Here is a 21510-nt window from a genome sequence, read left to right as displayed (position 1 = left end):
TCCAATCAGAGGGAGAGGATGCAGGGACCAGAAGGCACTTCCAATGTGTGAATTCCAGGGTTGGAACGGGGCTTCAAGATGAAGACCTGGGGGGGCAGCTAGGTGGCGCAGTGGATAAAGCACTGGCCCTAGATTCAGGAGTACCTGAGTTCAAATCCAGCCTCAGACACTTGACACTTACTAGCTGCGTGACCCTGGGCAAGTCACTTAACCCCCATTGCCCCGCAAAAAAAAAAAAAAAAAAGATGAAGACCTGGGGCATGCTTGAGGAAGTCTGGAGTGTATAGGATCATTGATTTAGAGCTGGAAGGGACATTAGAGATAATATCATTTGACCTCTCATTTTATATTCCAGGAAGATTAGGTGGTTTGCCCCAGGTAAGACATAGCAGAACTAGCTTTGGAGCCCAGGTCCTCTTTTGATTATACTATTTAATGTGTGCTGCAAAATGACATATAAAAATAGCAGTGGTTTTTTGGTTTTGTTTTGGTTTTGCAACCACAATTGAAAGAATGTGATGATTTGTTAAATCTCAAGAATTGAGTGAAAAGATGGCATGGGGGACTTCTGGCTGATCTCTTGTTCATCTGTATAATCTCTGATCAAATATTTCCCTTCAGCATTTTGGGGGCTTTGCCAAGAACTTGAGTTTGGGTTCAGAGCAGTGAGGAATTTACCAAATGGAGACCAGATGGGAAGGCCATCAAGAATGTGACTCCAGAGAAATGGTTTTAAATAATCTTCAACTGTTTTGATTACCTTACAACTTAGAATCAAGGGACATGTGTGATCTATGGCTTTTCTCCCTATAACCACCACATGCTCATAGCTGGCAATGATACTTATTATGTTCCATGCTTTAAAAAAAGGGACATTTTAACCTCTTGTCACCCACTGTGGGAAGGATGGGATAGTAAGATATTTTAATGCTATAGTTAATTTTTAGCATATTATCCACAAAGCTGGTTTTATAACAATAACACTACTTTTTTCCACATCATCCCTTTTCCTCATCTCTTGCCATGGTAAAGTTGTGTATCTAGTCAGGTAGTTTTCAAGCATTTTTTCCCCATACACGGATGTATGTCTATGCCTCTCTCTCTTTTTTTGTCTTTAATTCAACAACATTTATTAGACTACAGGCTCTTTGAGAGCAAGGACTGCTTTTGCCTTTCTTTGTCTCCCCGGTCTTTAGAAAATTGTCCAGCACATAGTAGGTGCTTAATAAATGCTTATTTATTTGACTTGACCTGATATTGGGCACTTGGGTGACAAAGATAAAAAACAAAACAGTACTTACCCTCAAGTAACTTATATTCTCCCAGATAAAATTCATCAATCCTCCTCCCCCAACCTTCATAACTAGGACCCAGAATTAAAGGAAATTGAAAAAAATAGACAGCACAATAGCAACAAGGCCCAGGACTTTCAACAAGGAAGCAAGAGAAGGCATGGAAGAATCCTTTATGACACGGGTTTTCAAAGGCTTTAAGACCCTTTGCTCCTGGGTGAAGATGGCATTTCTGGCTTCCTTCCACTTCCCAGGGCCATCTAGACGATACTGATACGGATTGCAGGGCCCAAAGTAAAGCTTCAGGGCCAGTTTAGGGTCTTTTATGAAGATCGAGAGAATGTTGGGTTTGACTCCTATCTCTGTGGCAAGTTCATCCAAGTAGTCGATGTGGGTGGTTTGCAAAGTCTGGCTCTGGCTCTTTCCAAACCTTAATGCAGAAGAGAAAAAAATAGAAGTATCATAGGTTATCTTCAGAGATATCCTAAAAGACCTCACTCTTCCTCTCTTATTAATTTGTTTTTATTCATACCCAGTGGAAAGTGTGAGGCTATTACATGATTAGATCCACAATTGATACCTTTCATTGATGTCTGTAAGGGAGAACAGCTACTTCTATGAAATAAATAAAATCAATGACTAAACATTCATTAGGCACTTACTGTATGACAGGTAAGAGCATTTATTTAGTACTTACAAAGTTCAATGCTAGGCCCAAAATGAAAAACATTGCTTTTCCCCTAAGGATTTGATCATGACCTCCATCTTGTGGGATTATTTATTAGGTGTAGAATTATCAGTCATCCATATCATTTGCATTCACCAGTCATTGCCCTTAAAGACTTTTCTACTACTCCTTTCATAGTGTGTCTACCCATTTCCTTTTCTTGGTCTCAGGTAAAGTGGTGTGTGAGTTTAACTGCATATAAAGCATGACATGGAAAATTGGCATCTAAACATTGTTGCGTAAAGCCTATCATAAGGTCAGGATCTGTTTAGTTAGCTCCCTCAATTTTCTAAATCTCTTTAATGAGACAGGTTTCCAAAGCATTACATCTGAAAGCACCATATCCAGTAGAATGTAAGCCCCCTGAGGGGATGATTTCTTTTTATCTTTGTCTTCTCAGTGCTTGGCATATTTCCTGGCACAGTAATGTGCTCAGTAAATACTCATCGATTGTCCTGTATTATACTGCATACTGTGTATAATGCATTATATTGTATTGTACTCTATAGTAGGGATGATTAATGGAACCCTTTCTTGGCTTCATGAGTTTTCTGGCCACATAAGATTACAGGACATGGACCTTTGTTAAATTGTAAAGCTTCTCTTGGAATGGGGTATGGAAATAAGGCTGCATGTGGCTGAAGGACATATGCTTTGTGGGAAGCTCTTCTTATTGGTTTCTAGTTACTAGAGCTATTTCTTCAGCTGTCTTTGATCAATGGCCTCAAACCTATAACCTCCTCAGTTGCATTGGGGAAATTCTTTCCTAGACAGTTATAATGGCTGACACTATATATTCTTTGATTAGGGACTCTTTTCACTGGTCCACTCTTTTCACTTTTATCATATGTAAATTTCAAGGACAGTCCCATTTCAACATAGTCACAAGGTCAATAAAACATTTTCTATAAGCAGCCAAATTCTTGCCAAATAAAGGTAAAGACGGTCATGTAACTTAAAAATGTGATCAAAAAGCTTAAAATATCTGATCCCAGCTCCTCCCCCCCATTACTTCCTCAGGACACCCAAAGATATATTTCATAGAACCCTTACTTTAACCTCACCTCCCTTCACTCTCCAAGGCTCTAGGAGACTCCAATTTAAGCTTCAAACAGCAGAGGCAAGTGAATTGAAGGAAAGCTTTTTTTTTTTATCACAATAGGAGTTAACATCCCTATGTCAAATGTACTTTAGTTAAATAGTCACATGTGATTTCTTACAGTTCAACTCTTTTTTCCTTCCTTGTTTCGATGCTTGCCCTCATAGTGCTCTCTGAGGGTATTGTACACAGCCCTAGAACAGAAAAAGTAGGTTTGTGGTTATTTGATCCCATAAAGACACTTACTGTTAATTAATCATACTTAGATGTTTCATAGTCAAGAGTCAGGGATGTAGATTCATAGTGACAGAGGTCTACAATGTATTTGCCAACTTTCTCTTGTCTAAAGAGCAATGACCCTTCAGAACGTCTGAAAGCCAAATTTAACTGGGACAGGAGTCAGAAATATTTAATGAAAAAAACCTTTTAATTCTCCACAAGAAATATTCAACAAATAATATAATTAAGGGGCAGCTTGGTGACACAGTGTATAGAGTGCTATTCCTGGAATCAGGAAGACTTATCTTTGTGAGTTTAAATCTGACCATGGACATTTAGTAGATGTGGGACTCTGGGCAAGTCACTTAACCCTGTTTGCCTCAGTTTCCTCAACCGGAGAAGGAAATGGCAAACCACTCTAGTATCTCTGCCAAGAAAACCCCAAATGGGGTCACAAAGAGTTGGACGTAACTGAAAACAACTGAACGAAAATATAATTAATCAATATGACAAATCTCCTTAAGGGGTTTTCATAGGTAATTGGGTAAGGTTGTGGTAGGGAATGACTCCTGGGGAATGGAGTGAGTTCTATGGATACTTTCTGGGTGGCCATTGAATCTTACTACAGTGATGGCTGGGTTCCAGCTGGGTGACTTTCTCAAAAAGCAAGAAATCAAGAGTGGGCCATACTCCTTGGTCTCTTGATTCTGAGATTATTCACAGAATTTGTAGAAATCAAAGAGCTCAAATTTTGAGATGCAAACAATTTTTCTTTTCAACTGGAATCCTAGCACATCTGAATGGATTCTATGCTCCTTTTGATGATTTACCCTTTTGAGGGAAACCCTGATAACTAAGTGACAGAGTAACAGTGTGATTACAGGAATGACCTCTAAAGCTTGGTTTTTAGTCCACACAGACCCCTTTTGTACCCATTCTCAAATCCCTTAATTTCTCAGTGCCCCAGGCAACTCTCTAAAACCATAGTTGTCAAACTTGAGGCTAACCCCGCCCCCCCAAAAAACTTCCAAAGAAATGCTTACAAAAAAAAAAATCAATAAAAATACAATACAACATAGATAATGTTAATTTGTGGTTTTCTAAGTCAATATACATCCTACAGATATCAATTCTATTTGAATTTGACATCACTGGCTAAAATTAGGTTGCAGAGAAAGTGCTGACTTTCAGGAACTCCCTACATTAATGATATCATACCTTGTCCCTATCCCTAATAACAACCGACAGTTCTAGAGTGCTGTAAAGTTTAAAAGTACCTTATAGAAATTATCTCATTTGAGTTTTACAACAACCATGAGGTGAGTGTGAGAGTTACAGATTAGGAAATTGAGGTCCAGACTCAAACTCAAACAGCTAGTAAGTGTCATGAATGGAATCACTCAATTTTCTTTATTCCATGTTCAGTACTCTATCCCCTATGAGATACAATCTCCTTCATAGGTTTTTATCTCTATTGGTGCCAACATTAAAACAGAGACTGTTATTTCCTGTAAGTGATGAGTATGGACACAACAATAACACCCAATATGACATTGTAGGTCATTCTGATAGACAGAAGTGCCCCTTTATGGTACCCGCCTATTAAGCAAAATACACCAGGATTTTAATCACTGTCTATACATATACACTCATTCACCTTTGAAAACTCTTGTCACCCAGCGAGCTTGGAGTTCAGAGGTTGGGAAGATGGATCCCAGGGGCTGGATGAGGCCAATGAATGCTAGAGTTGATTTCTCCAGATTAGGAGGGAAAACGTACTTGTACAGCTTCACCTGGTTGTGTTCCACTTTGACAATGGACTCATCAAGGAAGGGAAAAGCAAACTTATATCCTGTGGCAAAGATGATCACATCAATGTCCTCTATGCTTCCATCCTCAAAGATGGCAGAGGTTTCTGTGAGCTCCTTTACTGTGGTTTTTATTTTAATGGCCCCACAGAGGATTCGGCTTGGGAGATCATCATTCACTATCGGCTCTTTCATCAGACACCTAAAACATACAGAACAAAACACAATGAAACAGAATAGTTTACTTGCTGAAATGCTTCAAGTTCATTCTATCTTATATGAGAGTAGCCCTGAAAACACTTTTCAATAGTCCCTACAATTCTTTTTCTTTTTGGGGGGGGGGGGACAACGAGGGTTAAATGACTTGACCAGGGTCACACAGCTAGTAAGTGTCAAGTAGCTGAGGCCAAATTTGAACTCAGGTACTCCCGAATCCAGGGCCAGTACTTTATCCACTTTGCCTCCTGGCTGCCCCCAGTCCCTACAATTCTTTTTAATTTTCTCAGTTTCCTCCAGCCTTTATGACCTAGTTGAACCCATGTGTCATAGCTCCTACTCTGTTAAAAGTGGGTGATAAAGAGGATAAATCATGAGGGCAACACTCTAAAGTACTGAGGAAGAATGCCAATTAACACTCTTGATTATCTCATTTTGGGGTAATTAGACTACCTGTCTACCATCCATCCTTCTGCTGCCTACCTCTTGATTATTTTGCTGCTCTGTAAAACCTCATTGAGAGTTAGTAGGACACAGGAACCATGAAAAAATGTGTATCTGTACCTTTTAAAAGGTGTTAGGGGTTTAGGTAAATGAGCTACTACACAGAATGGAAAATGAAAATAAATGAGGAGTGCCCCACTCCCATATCACCTGAGGATTTGTGGCTTTTGTTTCTATAATTGACTTCATGGTGGAACTTTTGGGAATTATCTCACCTTCTAGCAGCCAAAGCCATGGGCTCATGGATGTATTTGACTAGAATAGATGGGACAAATATCTCCAAGCTTTGACACCCAATGAACAATTTCCAATTTGCAAAAAGAAGATAAGCATTTGGGGATTCTTTGCTGTTTGGTTTAGCAAGACTCCCAATAATCATCTCAGTCTACTTCCTCATTTTATAGATGGGGAAACCGAGGCTTAGAGAATTGAAGTGACTTGCCCAAGATTACAAAGCTAAATAGTGACAGAGTTAGCACCAGACCCCATGTCTACTTGACTCCTACTTCAGTGTTCTTTCCAGTATTCATTTCCATACTGCCTCCAGTGATTATTTGTGTTTGTGAGAGTGATCCTTTAAAGCCCTAAGATTAAAGAGAATTAAAAGTATAGAGAAATATATCAGAAGCACTTTTCTCCTAAGCCCTAATATAAATACAATCAGAATGACTGATGGTATTATTAATAATAGTATCAATTATGCTATTCTATTATTATTAATTAATAGTGTTATTAATAATAAGAGCTAACATTTGTACAGTACTTACTATGCAGAGAAAATCTCAGAAGCACTTTTCCCCAAAGCCATCCATGGGGAAAATCTTTATGTGAACATGATTACAATGGTTGGTGTTATTATGAATATTATTATTAATTATTCTATTACTATTAATTATTAGTAATGATATTAAAATAATAGCTAACATTTATATAGCACTTACTTTGTAGTAAAAACTCAGAAGTACTTTTCCCCTAAGCCATCCATGGAGAAAACCCTCATATGAACACAATCACAATGGTTGGTGTTATTATTGTCAATAACATTAATAATAATAATAATAACATATTATACTTATTAGCCATTATTTATATAATAATTATATCACTAATCATTGTTAATATTATTAATAGCTAACATTTTTATATAGCACTTACTACGTGTTCAGCACTGTGCTAGGCATTTTACAATTATTATCTCATTTGATCCTCACAACAACCCTGCAAAGTAAGTGCTATCATTATCCACATTTTACAGATGAGGAAACTGAGGTACACTGAGGTTAAGTGACTCTCCCAGGGTCACACAGCTAGCAAGTGTTTGTGGTCAAATTTGAACTCAGGTCTTCCTTACTCCAGTCTTAGTACTCCATCCACTGTGCCAATTAGCTGTCCATTATTATTATTATTATTAGTAGTAGTAGTAGTAGTAGTGCTGGTGCTGGTGGTGGTAGTAGTAGTAGTAGTAGTAGTAGTAGTAGTAGTAGTAGTAGTAGTAGTAGTAGTAGTAGTAGTAGCAGCAGCAAAAATGGAATTCTTTGATATATGAACCTCATCTACATTCCCCAACAGACTGAGTCATTGATTCTTAGGGACTTAAGAGGTTTTCTATTCTAATCTCTTACCCAACCCTCTTACTCCAAGAATTCCTCCTATATTAGAACCCCAGTAGATGGGCCTTTCTCCTGTGTTTGAGCCCTTAGTGATAGAGTGCTCACTAACTCTTTACCATTTCAATATTGAACACTCTGATTTTAAATAAAGTTTGCTGCCCTGTTTGTTGATACTTCCTGAGAGCTCTGGGCTGAACAGGCTCGCCTCTGGAGGCTATCATGCTGGGAGAGGATTATAACATGAACCTTTAATTCTGGGGCTCTCTTTCCTGCAGATACCGCTGCCTTTGCCTGTCAGGGAACTTATAAAAGAAAAGCAAAATCACTCTACTTGTTTTCAGGTACCAGGCCATAGTTTTCATGGTCAAACCACCGATTCATCTGTGTCTCCATCATCCATTCCACGATCTTTGGTGGGAGCATATTTCTGAGCATGGTGTTGAATCTGGTGTGGAATGTCATGTCCCAAGGATAGCCACAGTCAGAAATTCGGCTCATGACCCACGAGCCGTGCCTGGTGCTCATAAATACCTGAAATGCAATATCAAGGAGGAGTGAACATAGGCCAATTGGGTCTGTACTGCTGAGGTGACAAATCCCAAATTTGGTTTTGCCTCCAGCTTTTCACTGAGACAAATAAGGTTAGCTAAAACATCACACCTGATCAGCCTTCTTACACAGCTCAGTTGACATATCCGAGCCTGAATTTCCGGACCCAATCACCAGAATTCTCTTTCCCTCAAATTCTTCTGGATTCTTGTATTGGCGACTATGGAAATACGGGCCTTTAAACCTCTCAATACCTACAAGGGAAAGAAGAGAAAGGATATGAATTTCTTGGTAGGCCAGTTATGTCAATGTGCCACCATCATTTTCTTGTAAACTAATTTCCATTTCTGTCTTTGCCTTTTAGGTTCAGTAACCATTCTCCCATCCCTTCTGTTCCTTTGGTTAAAGCTTCAACAATGCCAACTGGCAAAGGCAGAGTTAATTAGCCACAGAACCAATATTTGAGTGTCTGAGATATGTTTGTCCTTTTGAATCACAGGACTTTAACATGTGGCATGGGGAACAAAGGGTCAGAACTCAAGGACTGAGGTTTACATTTTTACTAGGAATAAACAATGTCCTTAATCAGAGGCAAAAATCAAACCCTTGCTCTGAGTATTCAACTCAGCCTGTTTTCTTTCCCCCCCCCCATATAAATATTTTATTATTTTCCAGTTACATGTAGAGATAGTTTTCAACATTTGTTTTTATAAGATTTCTTGTTTCAAATTTTTCTCCCTCCCTCCCCTCTCTCCCCCCTCCCCAAGACAGCAAGTAATCTGATATAGGTTATATAGGTACAATCACATTAAACATATTTCTGCATTAGTCATGTAATAAGAGAAGAATCAGAGCAAAAAGGAAAAACCTCAAAAAAGAAAAACAACAACAAAAACAATAGAAATTGTATGGTTCAATCTGCATACAGATTCAACAATTCTTTTTTTTCCTGGATTTGGAGAGCATTTTCCATCATGAGTCCTTTGGAACTCTCTTGTACTATTGTATTGCTGAAAAGAATCAAGTCTATTACAGTTGATCAACACACAATGTTGTTGATACTGTGTACAATGTTCTCCTGGTTCTGTTCATCTCACTCATCATCAGTTCATGCAGGTCCTTCCAGGTTTCTTTGAAATCCACCTGCTCATCATTTCTTACAGCACAATAGTATTCCATTACATTCATATACCACAACTTTTTCAGCATATACCCCAACTAATGGGCAACCCCTCAATTTCCAATTCCTTGCCACCACAAAAAGAGCAGCTATAAATATTTTTGTACATGTAGGTCCTTTTCCCTTTTTTATGATTTTTTTTTTGGGAAAAAGTCCTAATAGTGGTATTGCTGGGTCAAAGGGTAGGAAAAGCTTTATAGCCCTTTGGGCATAGTTCCAAACTGTTCTCCAGAATGGTTGGATCAATTCACAGGTCCACCAACAATGCATTAGTGTTCCAATTTTTCCACAGTTTCTCCAACATTTATTATTTTCCTTTTTTGTCATAATACCCAATCTGATAGGTGTCAGGTGGTACCTCAGAGTTGTTTTAATTTGCATCTCTCTAATCAATAGTGATTTAGAGCATTTTTTCATATGGCAATAGATAGCTTTGATTTCTTCATCAGAAAACTGCCTGTTCATATCCTTTGACCATTTCTTAATTGGGGAATGACTCGGATTCTTATAAATTTGATTTAGTTCTCAATATATTTTAGAAATGAGGCCTTTATCAGTAGTACTGGCTATAAAAATGTTTCCCAGTTTTCTGTCTTCCTTCTAATTTTGGATGCATTATTTCTGTTTGTACAAAACCTTTTTAATTTAATGTAATCAAAATCATCCAATGTGCATTTCATACTATTCTCTATCTCTTGTTTGGTCATAAACTGTTCTCCTTTCCAAAGATCTGAGAGGTAAACTATCCCTTCCTCTCCTAATTTACCTATGGTATCACCTCTTATGTCTAAATCATGTACCCATTTTGACCTTATTTTAGTATAAGGTATAAGATGTTGGTCTATGCCTAGTTTCTGCCATACTATCTTCCCAGTTTTCCCAGCAGTTTTTTTCAAATACTGAATTCCTATCCCAGAAGCTGGAGTCTTTGGGTTTATCAAACAATACATTACTAATGTCATTTAGTACTGTGTCTCCTGTGCCTAGCCTATTCCATTGATCCTCCACTCTATTTCTTAGCCAGTACCAGATAGTTTTGATGACAGCTGTTTTATACTAAAGCTTCAGATTTGGTACAGCTAGTCCACCTTCCTGTGTATTTTTTTTTCATTATTTCCCTTGATATTCTTGACCCTTTGTTTTTCCAGATGAATTTTGTTATTTTTTCTAGCTCTATAAAATAATTTTAGGAAGTTTGATTGGTATGGCACTGAATAAGTAAATTAATTTAGTTAGAATTGTCATTTTTATTATATTAGCTTGGCCTATCCATGCAACTCAGCCTGTTTTCAATCAGCCTGCTACTTAAGCTTATGCCTTAATAATTTCAGAGCCCTTTCTAAAAAGTGACACAACATTCACAGGAAATCAGAAATTGAGCACATGCTATTGTTACTCTCGTTTTTGCATGAAGGAAAAAAGTTAGGAACAGAGAGGCCACGTGATTAGCTCAGGATGATGCAGGAAATTAGTGACAAAGGGGAAGGTCAGGTGAGCTCCTCAAGGGTGGCATTGTGTGTTGTTTTGCCTTTATTTGTCCTGTATTATAGTTTAGTGGATAGAGATATGGCCTCAAGGAATCAGCTGGCCTCAGGAAACTCAGGACCCTATGTTCAAGTCCTATTTCTAACACTTCTCCATGTATGACACTAATAAAATCTTTAGTTATTGATCAGCTGTTTTCAGTCATGTTTGACTGTCACTCCACTTGGGGATTTTTTGGTAAAGGTACTAGGGTAGTTTGCCATTTCCTGTCCCATCTCATTTGACAGATGGGGAAACTGAGGCAAAGAAGGTTAAGTGACTTGCCCAGGGTCACACAGCTCATAAGTGTCAGAGGCCAGATTTAAACTCAGGAGGATGAGTCTTCCCAATTCCAAACCCAGTGCTTGATGCACTATGGTTCCACCTAGCTGTCTAATAAAAACATAGTTCCTAGTAAAGCTTTAAAAAAGTCACCAGTATTAGCAACCATACGATGTCTTGCAGGAAGGATCATAAATTTAGAGTAAGAAGGGATCTTAGAGCTAATTAGTCCAATCCCTTCATTTTACAGGTGAAGAGATTGAGAGCCAGGGAGGTTGAGTGACTCACCATTCTATGTAGCTGTTGTTGTTGTTTGTTCTTCGTTCTCAAAGAGGACCACAACATCAGGGCAATATGACTTTCAGTAAATTGGATTTAAGTGAGGCAGGGTTGTGCAATGTCACCAACCTCACCTACTCCTCCAGAGCCATCTGGGTCCAGTGATGAGATATATATCAGACAACTGGAGATGGCCCCAGATGTTTAAAGAAATTTGGGTTAAGTGATTTGCCCAGGGTCATACAGGTAGTAAGTGTCTGAGGTGAGATTTGAACTCAGGTACTCCTGACTCCAGGGCCAGTGCTCTATCCACTGTACTACCTAGCTTCCCCTATTCTATGAAGCAAGCAATAGAATGAGGATTTGAATCTAGGTACCTTTACCCTAAATCTAGTGCTTTTTCCATTTCCCCATGAAAATATGAGGTAGGTGCTTATGAAATTGTATTAAAGATACCATTCCTTTTGCCATCCATCTATGTTGTTTTGTTTGGTTGTTTGTCAGTTGTGTTTTTCAGTCATGACTTCGTTGGAGGTTTTCTTGGCAAAGATACTGGAGTGGTTTGCCATTTCCTTCTCCGGTTCATTTTATAGATGAGGGAACTGTGGCAAACAAGGCTAAGTGACTTGCCCAGCTAGCAAGTGACCGAGACCAGTTTTGAACTCAGGAAGGTGAGTCTTCTTGACTCCAGGCTCAGCACTCTATCCTCTGTACCACCTAATTGTCCCTATGCATCAGGATAGAATCTTATAAAATACAAATTTCTTTGTTTGATGGTTACCCACCGTTTTTCTGAAGAGGACAGAAATAAGCTCTTTGATGGCAGGCTTTCCATCAGTTATATTTTTATAATTCCCTATTCCTTGCCTTTAATAGGTTATTAATACTGTAAATGGTTTTTTAACTTGAAAAGTGGAGGTAGATCACTTTATAAGATATTTAGTCATTTTCCTGGTGGCCCACAGGGATCGTAAGATCTGCTGGAAGGAAATGGTAGGAAGCAGTGATAACCACTGCCAACACCAACTATCACTCCACTCCCCCCTCTCTTTGATACCACATAATGTCACCACTAATCCCTTCCTTCCCACTTTTCTACTAAAATTTGGCCCTTCCAAGTCATAGTCAGTGTACTCTCATGGGCAGAAGATGTCCCTCCTCCCTTCCTCCCACCCTTTTTTTTTTTGGCAGAGCAATAAGGGTGTACCATGTACACCATCATGTGTTTTAATTATTCACATAAGAGTGGTACAAGTACAAAGCTGTTGGACATTGGAAGAGTAAGGAGGTATTATTGACTGGGGAAATCAGGGAAGGATTTTTATAAGAGGTAGTATATTCCTTAGACTTTAAAAGTACCATAGGAATTCAGCAGATTGGGGGCAGGCAGAATGGAAGGCACTTGAACCATAGGTAATGATGTAAGCACAAGATTGGATGCAGGAACATTCAGGGTATATTGGGGGTGTGGGACGAGAAGTTCAGAGAAGTTCAGTTTGGTTGGATAATCAAATACCAATAGGCAGCAGTAGAAAATAAATGTGGAAAGGTAAGGTGGCTTTAGATTGTTCAAAACTTTTTTTTTTAATTTTTTTTTTTTGGCGGGGCAATGAGGGTTAAGTGACTTGCCCAGGGTCACACAGCTAGTAACTGTGAAGTGTCTGAGGCTGGATTTGAACTCAGGTCCTCCTGAATCCAGGGCCAGTGCTCTATCTACTGCACCACCTAGCTGCTCCTCCCTTCCCCTTTCTAAAGAAGCCATTAGATTCTCAATTCTTTATTCATCTTTTTTTTGGAGAGGGAGAAAGGTTTGGGAAAATATATGATTCAAAAGATAACAACAATCCAAAACTGACTTAGTAGAGGGATCTCAGAGCCCCCAAGGATGATTTTGGGACCCCAGATAAGGCCTGTTGGAGAAATGTCTTATGGCTTGATGATCCAGTGAAATCTGATGACCCAGACATTCCAGCTAAATTGCATAATGGTAAATCATTGAGTGGAAATCATTGAATCACACATAAAATCAAGCAGCCTGTAGGAATTTCAGTGGGTTGGGAAAATAAAATCTTTCTTTGTGTTTTCCCCCAAAAGAGGATTGGAACTTTCTTGTACCTTCTTCTGCTCATCCCTAACTCCAACATGACTCTTATATTGGCTAAGGTCCAAAAGTTGCTGACCCATAACCATGTCAGAGTTTAAAAGAACAAATAGGCCCCAAGTAAATCTCTATGTGAAGATGTACTTTCTCCCAGTATGTTCAGGAGTCAAGAAAGCAAATAGAAACAAAGTCAGAAAATTGAAAATATTTTATATTATCTACAGAATTCAAATGATGCAGATGACAATCTATCTACACTAGAAGAGAAACCCTATAAATAACATCCTAAGGAGTGGTCTGAAGCATATGAAGGTTAAGTGACTTGCTTAGGGTTCAACATCTACCCAGGTTCAACACTTCACAGGTGGGATTTGAACCAAGGACTTCTTTACACACTAGACACCATCCCATGCTGCCTCTCCTAGCTTTAACATTGTGTCTAAAACAGCAGTGAGGTTTACCTCTTACCCCAACCACATACCTGTTGTACAGATATACTTGAAAAGAGTTTTAGAAAAATCCAAGAATCACCTGGAAATGAGTCTAGTGGAATGTTGGGGAGGATATGATGACCACTGCAAACCATAACTGCATCAAAGGTAGCTGACTCCTCCTTCCCGTTTCTCTCAGTAATAACATCCCATTTGCCAGTAGAAGAGAAATTGTTGTGTTTTTTTACATTGAGGACAGCAGTCTGGAATAAATAGGGAAAAAGTGCTATTATTCACTAGTTCTCTAGACTAGGGGTCAGCAAACTTAGGCCTGTGGGCTAAATCTGGCCTGCAGCCTGTTTTGGCGTGGCCCACAATCTGAGATTGTTTTTTACATTTCAAAATCAAGTTTATTGGGAGTCAAGATGGTGGAGTATAGGCAGGAACCCAGCTGAACTCTCCCAACATTTCCCTCCAAACAACTTTAAAATAACTCCTCAAATCAAATTTTGCAGTGGCAGGGCCAACAAAAGGTTAGAGTGACATATTTTTTTCAGCCTAAGACAATGTAGGCAAGAGAGGTCTGTGAAAACAAGGCAGGAGCTTTCCTGAGGTGTGGCAGAAGCATCAGTGGTGAGCCTTAGAGGTGGCTGAGATAGTGGCAGAGGCAGCAGCAGCAGTGCTTTGCGAATTCTCAGCCCTGGGAAATAAGGGGATCAGAACTGGTCAGAAAGAAATTACAGGGGATTCTTTGCTGGTGTGGGTCCAGCTGGTGATGATTGTCAACTTTATTGCCCATACATGGTTCTGGTTTGTAGTTCTAGGGCAGAGAGGAGTCCCTTTGGTTGGTCATGAGGGGTCAGGGGCTCTGGTCACGGTTCCAGGATCAAGAGGAGTGCTAGTGCTTGTGGCTGAAGAGAGGCATGATCCATTCCCAGGTAAAGACCAGAGCACAGACCAGTAGAGAAATGACCACACCTCTCAATGGAGCACACTCACTTTGGAAGCAGCAAAAACTTGCAGACCTCCAGAACTAGCTTTGAAAACAGTAACACAAAAAAGCCTAATGCTCAGGTCAATGCCTCCCCACCCCAAGGTGAGCTGAGCCCACCTTTAACATAAAGTTCAAAGTGAAGAAATAGGCTGGAAAAATAAGCAAACAACAACAACAACAACAGCAACAAAAGAACTTGAGCATAAAAAGCTACTATGGTGGTAGGAGAGATCAAGATATAAACTCAGAAGAAGACAATAATGTGAAAAGAGCTACAAACAAAGCCTCAAAGAATGATGCTAATTGGATTCAAGCCCAACAAAAAATCCTGAAAAAATTAAAGAAAGAGTTAAGAGTACTGGAGGAAAAATTGGGAAAGAAAATTATATGAGAAAAATATAAAAAGAGAATTTATAGCTTGGTAAAAGAGGCATAAAAATACCAAAGAAAACAATACCTTAAGAAACAGAATTGACCTAATGGTAAAAGTGGCACAAAAATTCACTGAAGAAAAGAACTCCTTAAAAAGTAGAATCAGCCAAATGGGAGAGGAGGTTCAAAAACTCACTGAAGAAAATAACTTATTAAAAGCAGAATTTGCTAAGTAGAAAAAGGGGTACAAAAGCTCACTAAACATTAATTGCTTAAAAATTAGAATTGGGTTGGTGGAAGCTAATGATTCCATGAGACATCAAGAAATGATAAAACAAAGTCAAAGGAATGAAAAAACTGACCCCGGAAAATAGATTGAGAAGAGATCATTTAAGAATTGTTGGACTATTTGAAAACCATAATAAAAAAGAGCCTAGGCATATATTTCAACAAATTATAAATGAAATATTATCCAGAGGGTAAAAGAGAAATTCAAAGAATCCATCAATCATTTCCTAAGAGATCCCTAAAGGAAAACTTCCAAGAACATTGTGGCTAAATTCTGGAGCTCCCAGGTCAAGGAGAAAATATTGCAAACAATCTGAAAGGGACAGTTCAAATGTTGTGGAACAACAGTCAGGATCACAGAAGATTTAGCAGCTACCACATTAAAAGGGGCAGATGACTTAGAATATGATAGAACACGATTTCTTAAACTTTTTCCACTTGTGACCCCTTTTTACCTGAGAAATTTTTACTCAACCCTGGGTATATAGATATGTGAAATAGGTATATATAATGTTTTATTGTTGCCAAATTTTTTGAGACCCCTCTCCCTTGACATTCAGTTTTGGTCATAACCCAAAGAATCTAAGTTTAGAAGGCAAAGAAATGAGGATTACAACCCAGAATAACCTACCCAGAAAAACTGAGTATAATCTTTCAGGGGAAAAATGGATATTTATTGAAACAGAAGACTTTCAAAGATTCCTAATGAAAATGCCAGAACTGAATAGAAAATGTGGCATTCAAGCACAAGACTCAATAAAAAGGTAAACATGAAAGAGTAATCACAAGAAACTCAATAAAGCTAAACTGTTTACATTTCTTTTTTTTTTCTTTTCTTTTCTTTTCTTTTTTTTTTTTGTGAGGCAATTGAGGTTAAGTGACTTGCCTGGGATCACACAGCTAGTAAGTATTAAGTATCTGTTGTCAGATTTGAACTCAGGTCCTCTTGACTTCAGGGCCGGTGCTCTATCCACCTAGCCTCCCCCTGTTTACATTTCTATAGAGGAAGATGATACTTGTAATTCCCAAAAACTTTATCATTTTTAGGGCAGTTAGAAGGCGTCTACCTAGATAGAAGGTTAGTTGTTAGTTGCTTATGTTGGGATGATCTCAAAAAAATGAAGGGGTGAGAAAGAGGAATGAATTCGGAAAAGTGGCAAAGGAAGAACAGGAAAACTTATCTACATAAGAGTCATGAAAGGAAGAACGTTTACAATGGAAGGGGAAATAGGGGGATGGTGGGCAATGCTTAAACTTCACTCTCATTAGAATTGATTCAATTGATATAAATTATGTGTGTGTCACACATACATATGTACATACACACACTTGGGTGTAGAAATCTATATTACACAATAGGAAAACGAGGTGAAGGAGATAAGAGATATTGGGGGAATGATAAAAGAGAGAGAGGATTGAAGGAGGCAGTGGTCAGGAGCAAAAACATACTTTTAGTAGTGACAGGATAAAAAAAGAGAGAAAGGAAAAACAGAAGAAAATGAGATGGAGGAAAATGCAGTGAGGAATTGGAACTGAATGTGAATGGGATGAGCTCACCCATAAAATGGAAGCAGATAACAGAATGGATTAGAAACTAGAATTCAACAGTATGTTATTTACAAGAGACACACTAGAATCAGGATGACATACACAGAGTTCAAATAAAGGGCTGGAGCAGAATCTATTATGCTTCAGATGCAGTAAAAAATGCAGGGGTAGCAATGATGATCTCAGACAAAACAAAAGTAAAAACAGACCAAATTAAAGGAGATAATCAGGGAAACAATTTGCTAAGAGGTACTATAGACAATGAAGTAATATAAATTTTTAGAGCAAATTTCTCTGATAAAGGCCTCATTTCTCAAATATGTAGGCAACTGGGTCAAATTTATAAAAATAAGAACCATTCCCCAATTGATAAATAGAAAAAAGATATTAAACAGGAAGTTTTCAGAATAAATAAAAGGTATTTATAGCCATAAGAAAAAATGCTCTAAATCACTATTGATTAGGGAAAGCCAAATGAAAACAACTCTGAGGTACCACCTTACACCTATCAGAATTAACAAATGCTGGAGGAGATGAAGAAAAATAGGTTCACTTATAAACTTTTGGTGGAGTTGTGAACTGGTCCAACCATTCTGGAGAGCAATTTAGAACTAAGTCCAAAGTACTATAAAACTGTATAAACTATAAAACCCTTTGATCTAACAATACCACTACTAGGTCTGTATTCCAAAGAGATTAAAGAAAAAGGAAAAGGACCTTGTACATGTACAAAAATATTTATAGCAGCTTTTTGTGGTAGCAAAGAATTGGAAATTGAAGGAATGATCATCAATTGAGGAATGGCTGAACAAGTTGTATCATACGATTGTGATGAAATACTATTGTGTTATAAGAAATGATGAAGGGATGACTTCAGAAAAACGTTGCATGAACTGATGCAAAGTGAAGTGAGAAGAACTGGGAGATTATTGTGCACAGTAACATCACCATTGTAATTATGATTAACTGTGAAAGACTTGGTGACTCTGACCAATACCATGATCTGAGTCAATTCTAAATGACTCATGATGAAAAACTGTTATCCACTTCCAGAGGGAGAACTGAAGAATTCCAAGTGCAAATTGAATTATGATTTTTCTTGCTTTCTTTACTTTGTTTTTGGTAATTTGGCTAATGTGGAAGCATGTTTTTCATGATTTCACACGTATAATTAACTTTTGCCTTCTCAGTGGGTGGGGGTGGGGGTAGGAGGAAGAGAGAATTTGGAACTCAAAATTTAAAAAGAAAAGAGTATTAAAATAAATAAATAAATAAATGATGGAAATTGAAAAAAGTTTAATGTATTTTAAATGTTAAAGCCGTCCTGAGCACAAGCTGCACAGAAAAGGCTAGTGGGGCTGGATTTGGCTATTGATCCATAGTTTACCAACCTCTGCCCCAGCCCAATATCTATATGGTTTATTATGATAGCTCCTTTAGACTTGCTCATCTTACATATGAGGAAATTGAGACTCAGAGAGGTGTGTTATACAGGTAGCAATACCAGAACCAGCATTTGAAACCCAGATTCAATTTCCAAATATAACACTCTTTCCACATGCTGCCTCTATCTGGTTGGTTCCTTCTAGAACCTCCTTTTTAAGGAAAATACTTGGGCTAGCCACATCTTCACTCTTTTCCAGGTCTGACTCCTGAATCTCTGGATTTTCTCCACCATGCCATAGAAGCCTCCTCACCCTGGAAGTTCACTCTACCCCTACAATCCCTTCTTCTGATTAGTTGGTTCCTCCTAGACCCTCCATATCATCCCTCTTCTCCAGGTTCCACTCCTATCCCTACCTGGTACCTTTTCCCTCCCTTCCACTCCCTAGACATTTAGCTTTCTAGGTATTCTTCAATTATGGGAGATAATATAGACTGAATTCCCATTTCAGTTACCTTTCTTTTTATGTTATCTTTCCCCATTAGAATGTATTGAAAGCCAGGACTTTCTGCTTCATTCATTCATTCGTCCGTTCATTCATTCGTTTATTCATTCATCTATCTATTTATTTATGTATTCATTCATTCATTTATTTGCATTGCAATGATGGTTAAGTGACTTGCCTAGGGTCATACAGCTAGTAAGTGTCAAGTGTCTAAGGTCGAATTTGAACTCAGGTCCTCCTGAATCCAGGGCCAGTGCTTTATCCACTGAGCTACCTAGCTGCCCCCTTTTATTTCTATTTGTATTCTCATTGCTTAGCACAGTGCCTGGCACATCATAAATACTTAATAAATGCTTCCTGATAACTGTAATTGTACCATTGTCCTGCTTAACAATCTTTAGTGGTTCTCTCTGGCATATAGGACCAGATACAAACTGGCTTTCAAGACTCTCCAAGACATGATTCTAACCTATACCTTTCTAGCTTTATCTCACACTATTTCCCTTTATTTCTTTTATGTTCCAGCCAGACTAGAGTACTAGATGCTGTGTGATCTCATTCTATCCTTTGTGACCTCTCTGCATTTGCAATGGATGTACCCCATGCCTATTGTGATCTCCTTCCACACCTTCTTTCCCTAGTTGAAATCCTTCTTTTCCTTCTAGGAGCAGCTGAGATGACAGATCTTCCAGGGGGCTTTCTCACGTTAAGTCAGCAACTACTATTTGCCAGGCACTGTACTAACTATTTTTGGATACAAAGAGCCAAAAGCACGGTCCCTGTCTGCAAGGAGCTCACATTCTAATGGGTGAAACAACATGTGAACAGCCATGTACATATAAGAATAAACAGAGTAAAAACATACCAAAAAGAATAAACAGAATAAATTTGAGGTAATTTCAGAAGGAAGGCAGGGAGAAGGGAAATAAAGTAAGGGGAACCAGAAATGACCACTCCTTCCTTAGATTTTCTTATAGCATTTAGTCCAAGTTTCTCCATTCCTCCATTAAATTCTACCTTTATTTATAGTGACTTGGGTATGTGTCTTGTCCCTACCAGATTGTAACTTTCTTGAGTGAAAGAACTATGCAATTCTTAATCTTTGCATCCTCAGTGCCTAGCATAGTTTCTTATACATAGTAGGTAATTAATGTGTTTGCTGAATTGTTCTGCCTGCTATTCTGACAGGAGGGAGGGATGTAAAGGTCTGATGACTTTATCTGAGTCAATTTCAGATTGTTTAGAAAAGAGGCTGATGAATGAACTCTCCTTAATTCTTAAAATATTAGAATAAGAAGGGTTCTGTAAAAGGATTCTTAACCTGGGAGTCCATGAGCTTTTTTTTAATTTAAAAAATATTTTGACAACTATTTCAATATAACTGTTTTTCTTTGTCATTATATATTGTGCATTTTATGCATTTAAAAATGTCATTTGGAGAAGGTGTCCACAGGCTTTACCAGACTACCAAAATTATCCCTGACCCCTGAAAGTCAAAGATCTCCTAATCTAATTAAAACATTCACTTTAACCCCAAGGAAACACAAGCAAAGATTGGTGAAATTACTTATTCAGGGTCATGTAGTTCACTGAACCAAGAGCAAGGTCACCATATATAGATCATTTGTCAGACAAAGACTAGCATTTTGCAATATCTCAACAAATAGTGTTGCAATGGGAATTATTTTTTTTAGTCAACAGTTAATGACTGCCCAGTGTTTTCAGGATACTATATTAAGACCTGGGGGGCAGTTCGGTGGCACAGTGGATAGAGCAATGGCCCTGGAGTCGGGAGGACCTGAGTTAAAATCTGGCCTCAGACACTTAACACTTACTAGCTGTGTGACCCTGGGCAAGTCACTTAACCCCAATTGCCTCACTAAAAAAAAAAAGACCTGGGGGAGATATAAAAGCTAAGAATGTCCTGGATTGTTGCTTTAAGAGAGTACATTCTGGTTAGAGAGACAAGAGCAATCAATCAAATGATGGCCATCCCTGTGCCTGCTGCTGTAGGCAAGGAGACTTTTACAGAGCAAAAGCCTGGTAGAATACTATTTAAATGAGCTTGATAAGAAATAGTTGCTGCAGTGTGCACACATCTCATTAAAACAGAAAGTGCTCTTTGGGTGTTTTCATTCTTCAAAAGAATCATGGTTTCATTGGTATGAGCATTCTCTTTATTGATGTAGATTAGAGAGAAGGGAAAGTGGGGGTGAGGGGAGGAAGAGGGGGAGGGGAGAGAGGGAGAGAGAAGAAAAGAAAAGAAGAGAGATGAGAGGAGGAGAAAGATGAGAGAGCAAGAGAGGAACAGAGAGAAGGAGGGAGGAATAGAGGGGAAGAAGCAGAAAGAGGAGAAAGAGAAGGAGAAGAGAGATGAGGGAGATGGAGAGAGAGAGGGGAGAGGGAGAGGGAGAGGAAGAGGGAGAGGGACAGGTACAGGGAGAGGGAGAGGGGAAAAGACAGCTAAGTGGCACAGTTGATACAGCACCAGCCTTGGGTTCAGGAGGACCTGAGTTCAAATACGGCCTCAGACACTTGACACTTACTAGCTGTGTGACTCTAGGCAAGTCACTTAACCCTTGTTGCCCCACCTGAGAG

The 21510-nt window shown here is 38.6% G+C and overlaps 1 protein-coding gene across 1 annotated transcript in view; it reads right to left on the bottom strand.

Annotated features, from left to right (window-relative positions):
* Positions 1 to 247: 247 nt before the first annotated feature.
* LOC122755551 (dimethylaniline monooxygenase [N-oxide-forming] 2-like) overlaps positions 248 to 21510 on the bottom strand; it is a 42338-nt gene continuing 21075 nt past the window's right edge. The window contains exons 4-9 of the mRNA XM_044004149.1: positions 13922 to 14084; positions 8136 to 8278; positions 7807 to 8006; positions 4995 to 5347; positions 3240 to 3312; positions 248 to 1722 (exon numbers count right to left, since the gene is read on the bottom strand). Of these exons, the coding sequence (XP_043860084.1) occupies positions 1377 to 1722; positions 3240 to 3312; positions 4995 to 5347; positions 7807 to 8006; positions 8136 to 8278; positions 13922 to 14084 (1278 nt within the window). The 3' untranslated portion in view covers positions 248 to 1376. The remainder of the gene's footprint in view (positions 1723 to 3239; positions 3313 to 4994; positions 5348 to 7806; positions 8007 to 8135; positions 8279 to 13921; positions 14085 to 21510) is intronic.

The sequence above is a fragment of the Dromiciops gliroides genome, chromosome 4, assembly GCF_019393635.1.
Source record: "Dromiciops gliroides isolate mDroGli1 chromosome 4, mDroGli1.pri, whole genome shotgun sequence".
Classification (NCBI taxonomy): Eukaryota; Metazoa; Chordata; class Mammalia; order Microbiotheria; family Microbiotheriidae; genus Dromiciops; species Dromiciops gliroides.
This window is presented reverse-complemented; position numbering and strand designations above follow the sequence as displayed.